Source organism: Chrysochloris asiatica, unplaced genomic scaffold (genome assembly GCF_000296735.1).
Source record: "Chrysochloris asiatica unplaced genomic scaffold, ChrAsi1.0 scaffold00314, whole genome shotgun sequence".
Lineage (NCBI taxonomy): Eukaryota > Metazoa > Chordata > Mammalia > Afrosoricida > Chrysochloridae > Chrysochloris > Chrysochloris asiatica.
Genome location: NW_006408832.1, coordinates 52,660 through 58,943, shown reverse-complemented (window position 1 = coordinate 58,943; position 6,284 = coordinate 52,660). Strand labels below are relative to the sequence as shown.

The window sequence follows — 6,284 nt, the reverse complement described above, 5'->3', positions numbered from 1 at the left end:
TGTAGGTGAAGCACAGTAAGATAGTCACCAAATGACTAACAACAACAACAACAACAACAACATTGATACTATTAATTTCACAACCATGTGATGCAATAAAAACTCCCATATTTCTTTGGGTAACATATTCTAAATCCTCCCTGAAAACTGCTTGGCAGTATTTGAAAGATGAAGTTCTGCCTACCCATTTGCATCTTCGTTCACGTGGCTGTGTGTTTCCGGCCCAGTCTCCTCAGGGCATCCTTCACGTCCTTGTTCCGCAGACTGTAGATGAGGGGATTGAGCATGGGGATGACTAGGGTGTAGAAGACAGACACTACCTTGCCCTGTTCCATGGACTCCACAGCCCTTGGCTGGGCATACATCACAAAGACGGTCCCATAGAACAGGGACACAGCAGTCATGTGGGAGCCACAGGTGGAGAAGACCTTGTGTCTTCCAGTCCCTGAGCGCATCCTCAGGATGGTCACTGTGATGTAGCCATAGGAGATGAGAACCACAAAGGAAGTGCCCACAATGATCAGCCCACAAAGACCAAACATGACCAGCTCATTGAGGGCTGTGTTGGTGCAGGCGATTTGTAGCAGTGGGGGCACGTCACAGAAGAAGTGGTCGATGGGGTGTGAGCTGCAGAACGGGAGGCGGAAGGTGAGGCTGGTCTGCACGATGGAGTTGAGGCAGCCTCCACAGTAGGTGCCTACCACCAGGCGGGCACAGGCTGAGGGACGCATGGTGACTGGATATGTTAGGGGTTTGCAGATGGCCATAAAGCGGTCATAGGCCATAACAGCAAGGAGGAAGGCCTCAGTTGTAGCCAGCAGGGAGAAGAAGAACAGTTGGGTGGCACAGCCAGCGAAGGTGATGACCTTGGTTGAGGAGAAGAAGTTGGCCAAGGCCTTGGGGGCAATGACAGAGGAGTAGCAGAGGTCTAGGAAGGACAGATTCTTGAGGAAGAAGTACATGGGGGAGTGGAGGTGGGCATCCAGTGTGATGACCACAATCATTGTGAGGTTTCCCACCACAGTCACCAAGTAGAGGGCCAGGAACAGAGCAAAGAGCAGGGCCTGGGTCTCCAGCCCACCCTTAAATCCCACTATCACAAACTCCTGCAAAGAGAGCCTTGAAAGGTTCCCATCTCTGTGGGTGGGCATGGCTCTGGAGCACGGATGAGGTGGGGCAGAGAGGAGCTGGTGAGAGGAAGAGGGTCACTGCTCAGTGCCACATGCACCCTGGAGCTCATTGGGTCTACATTTTCTGCTACCTAAGGGACCACAGCATTCTGCTTCTCACTCCAGATGATCTTGGCCTGCAAGGATGACATTTCCTCCAAATCAGTTCATTCATAAACATGTATTGAACATTGGAGAACAAGGAAACCAACAAAGTCTCCCAGGTCCTTTGAAAGGACCTAGGAGCCAATTAACATAAGCTCCTCTTGGCCAGAAATGTAATCATTTCAGCATAAAAAATAATTAAGTAAATCAAGCAAATACTACAAAAAATTGAATCATAATAAATCATAATAAATATCCAAAACCTGTGAGCTCATAATAAACTAGTGGGACAGCACATTAGGCTGTATGAGTCTGAGATGCTGCATGCATGTATGGCTGATGGATGGATGGATGGATGGATGGATGGATGGATGGATGGATGGGTCGATGGATGGATAGATGGGTAGGTAGGTGGGTGAATGGATGGATAGATGGGTGGGTAGGTGTGTGAATGGATGGATAGATGGGTGGCTAGGTGGGTGAATGGATGGATGCGTAGGTGAATGGATAGGTGGGTGTATACATGGATGGGTGGGTGCATGAATCAGTGGGTGTTGAGAATCCTGACAAAATTGCATTAAGTAGACATAACATTGAAGTCCTGGAGTGGTGTTATGGATGAATGCACTGGACTGCAATGTCACTTTGAACCACAGGTTGGTGGTTCAAGATCACCAGCTGCTCCTAGGAAACCCTATACAGGGTCACTATAGGTCAGAGTCAACTTAAAGGCACTTAACAACAACAACTGGCATAACTTAGGTGTGTGTGAGGCTGAGATGCTGCTAGGATGAATGAATGATAGCTGGCTGGCTGAATGGATGGATGACTGTTGGATGATGGATGGATGGATTAGTGGATGGATGGGTGGGTGGGTTGGTAGATGGATGGATGGGTGAATAGGTGGATGGATAGAAGGGTGGGTGGATGGATGGGTGGATGCTCAGAAGTCTGTCAAAACTGCATTAAGTAGACAAAACTTTATTCTGTGTGAGTCTGAGATGCTGATGTGGATGAACAGGTGATGAATGGATGGATGGGAGGATACAAGGATGGATGGGTGATTGATGGATAGGGGGATGCAGAAAAGCCCAACAGAGCTGTGTAAATAGCCCCCGTATGGGGCAGCACTTCAGCACCCCACTCCACATTCTCCTTGCTGTGGACCTGCCCCCTCCTTGGTGCTCGACCCTCCCTGCCCGTGTATACTCCTTTGCTCTCCCTACTTTATTCTCTCACTCATCCACTAGTAGTGTTGACTGTTGACTGTGCACACTGATACCCCAGTACTGTGTCTGATAACTTATTATCTTCAGTTCCAGACTAGAGGCTGAATAGGAGCCAGCTTCCACCAAGTTACAGTAAGTGCAATCTGTCTGTCTGTGTCTCTTCCTTGCAGGACTCAGCATCCATCTCTGTGGCCCTCTGTCAGCCAAGGTCTCTGTATTGTTGAGGACTTCAGGAGACTCCTATCAATGTCCAGCTGTCAGACAGATGATGGGTAGGGACAGCCCAGCGCAGGGTGTGAGAAGTGGACATGCTGTCCTATCACTCTCATCCCAATGACTGGTGACCTCATAGGATAAGCACTGGACTTCTAACCACAAGGTTGGCAGTTCAGACCTACCAGCTTCTCTGAAGTGGAACAATGGACTTTCTGCTTCCTTCAAGATTTATCATCCTTGGAAGCCTTATACAAGGTTGCTCTGAGTCAAAACTATCTTGATTGCACACAACAACACAACCCCCAGTGACAGAACTTGGATGACCAGTAAAACTTCCCTGGTGCTGGGCTGCTTCTTGGGGTTACTGGGTTAGGAGGTGTGGGGAACGAGGAGCGACTTGCCTTGTATGATGGACCCTCTCTGATCGCCACACTCACTTGCTCGTGATGGGGACACAAGTGGCTGGGGTGGCCCCTCTGTCCCCACTGTCCTACCACTAGTTGATTTTACCACTGACAGCACTGCTAGTTCAATGGTCTTCCCAAAAATGTAATAAATCACCAAGAGTAACCACTGACGCCATTATGTTAGAGACAGAGAGGCCACCAGCATTTTCCTTCCCAAAATCCAACTCTGTTTCTATACAAGAGAAGACCCTGTTGTTCCAAGAGGACCTAGTGACTCTGTAGACATCAGTTGTAAACTAGTCTTCATTTATGCCTGAGTAATGTGACAGGGAAAAGCCATTAATCTGTAATGAAAACATAACCTATCCCTCTGGCCCTAGTCCTCAATACCGAAGGAAGCCTATGGACCAGTAGAAACACCATCACCGGAGTTTCTCAGGAACGAAGATGCTCAACCTGACCTGCTGAGTCAGAACTGAATGGACATGAGCTCAACAGGGAGGATTTGGGAGCCTCTGCCCTAATGTTCATGGAGCCATGGTCGGAGCTGGGTCAGGGCAGGAGTGTGGTCAGTGCATCACCTGCTGAGAGCAGCCTGGAGTGCTTGCTGTGTACCACTCCCTTGCATTCTCATCGAATGCTCTCTTCTACCCATGGACAGACCTGCAGAAGGTGCTCTTACCTTGCCTTCTGCAGATGATGGTCAGAGCTTGCCCAAGGTCACCCAGCCAGGACCTGTACTCCAGGGATGGTAAGGCACCTGATCCTAGTCTGTGCTGACGATGATGTCTGGGTACTGAGGACCCCTGCTCCACCTGTGCAGTGCTGGATCCTCAGCAGTGAAGTAAAGGAGGGAAGGGGCAGAAGGGATACCATGGAGCAGGGTCTGGTGCTTCAGATTGTGGTGCAGGAATCTTCTGGGTCCATGGTGGAGGGAGTGATGCTCAGCCCAGCTCTTCCATGCCTGGTCCCCATGGTCATTGATGCAATGTCAGGCGGCAGCACCTCGAGTTCACTGCAGTGACATTTCTCTGTGCCTGCCAGGGCTGGAACTTGGCCTCAAATGGCCAATTAGCAGAGAGCCAAGCCCTGCCTGCACCACTGGGATTCCTGGCCTTCTGGGTCCTTAGAGGTTACAGCCCTGTGGCCTATCTATGTCTGATCACCTGGTCTTGAGATTGTGTGGAGGCTGCCTGGAGGGACAATACCTGCTAAGAGAAACCTGGCCCACAGCCCTGCCATACTCTCTGCTTAACTAGATGTATATTTTCTTTAGAAGTGGGTCTTCATGGTGGTGGATTTTGGTTCATGCATTTTAGTTTGAAGCAGACTCTAACGTTCATCAGTTCATCTGAGCGTCTATGGATGTTTCTTTAAGTTAGTGAATGGTGTTGTGGGGGGTCTCCTCTGAGGCCCTGGCACCGGGCACTGTACAATTCCTTTAGGCTTCTTTCTGGATCCAACACTCCACCCACATCCTCTCACTTCCTGAACAAGGATTCACTGAATGTCATCACAGGCCCTGGATACATTCCCACAGAAGCATTATGGGCTGTCATGTTGACAGTTTGCTTTATTTTGTAAACACAGCTCTTTTCTCATCAAAACTGCACAACTTTGCATCTCCTATGGCATGTGACAAAGTGGGTGCTCCACCCCCTCAATGTAGTTCATGCCAGCAGCAATCTTCTTCATCATTTTTCATCTAATGATGTTCAATTAAGTGAATAAGTCTCTACTGCCTGAAGAGAGCGCCCTCTTGCTGTCCTATTTCTGTGATTTGTCTCGTTCAAATGATAGCTTGTCTCCTACCCCATGGCACGCTGACAGAGTTGCTGCCTGGCCTTGACTGTAATACCAAAAGAGGAACCTTGGTCAAGAATCCCATGCATCTCAGTCTACTTGCAAGAGTGTCCCCGCCCCAGGCCTTGTTCCCCAGGGCTCACTGCCCAGCTTTTTTTTCCCAGTGTGGAACAGAGACATACATCGTCCAGTTTTGCCCTAAAGGACAACCCTCACCTCATCCTCTAGGGGGCATTGTCCACAAAATTTTCTGGACACTGAATAGGGTCTCTCTTCACTGCCCACTATGGCAGCCTCTAGATTCATGGAGTCCTAGTTGAGGCTGTGGGATAATGCCCTGGACCCATGATCGGTTTGAACCACAAGGTCCGCAGTTAGAATGCACCAGGCACTCCTGGGAACCCCTATACAGGGTCTCTATGGGGTCGGAACCGACTCGACAGCACTGAACAAGAGCAACAGCTTCATGTGAAAAGTGAGCTCTTGGAATATCTAGTGTCACCCAGAAATAACAATTTTAGTGTAATGTTAATTACATTTAATGTAACTGCATTTAGATGTAAACAGCTGCAGAGACTCATTGGGGCATCAGATGTTGGTTGGCAATGGGTGCCTTCCACTCAAAATTCTATATTTAATCTCTCCGTCCAGATCTTCTCTTCTCACATGGATCTTGTCTAATGTTTTCTTTAAGACTATTGCCTTTTTTTGGTACTGATTATCATGAACTCTCCATGTCTTATAAAACCTTTACTTTAAGATTGTGAAAAATCTATTTTTAAGTCCACTCTCTGTACTTTCTCTTTGCGGAGACCCATTGTTCACCCTCCCTTAGTGACCTCTGTGTTTGTGTGCTCCCATACTGGCCTGTTCCTGCACAAAACACAGCAAAACCCCCACAAAACTAAACCAAAACCACATGAAAATTTATTTTGTATAATTATGTCCTTATTATCTATTTTCAACAAGTAGCCAATTAAAGCATCTAGAATTTGTATTCATTTATGGAGTCAGCAGGGTGTAAGTCCACCACTTGTCCGTGAGTGTGTTGTACTGTGGTGGCTGCGTTGTTGTGATGCTGGAAACTATGTTACCAGCATTTTAACTACCGGCAGGTCACTCCTGTTGGGGGTGGAGCTTCCAGACTAAGACAGACCGGGGAGAAGGAGAAGAGACTCACTTCTGAAGGGTCAACACTGAAAGCCTTATAAACAACAGCAGAATGATGTCTGATGTCGTGCTGAAAGATGAGACCTTTAGGTGGGAAGAGAATCAAAATATCATTGGGAAAAAGCTGCCTCCTTAAAGTAGAGTTCAACTTAATGATGTGAATATAGCAAAGCTTTTGATACCCT

At 48.0% G+C, this 6,284-nt stretch overlaps 1 protein-coding gene across 1 annotated transcript; it reads right to left on the bottom strand.

Moving 5' to 3' along the window:
* Nucleotides 1-200: 200 nt before the first annotated feature.
* LOC102831453 (olfactory receptor 12-like) lies at nt 201-1,151 on the bottom strand. The gene has a single exon (XM_006875218.1). The coding sequence runs from the start codon at nt 1,149-1,151 to the stop codon at nt 201-203; it is 951 nt and encodes a 316-aa protein (XP_006875280.1).
* Between the last annotated feature and the right edge of the window lie 5,133 nt (nt 1,152-6,284).

What these genes read in the sequence shown, in the direction of transcription:
- LOC102831453 (XM_006875218.1), bottom strand. Translation starts at nt 1,151, where the DNA reads ATGCCCACCCACAGAGATGGGAACCTTTCAAGGCTCTCTTTGCAGGAG.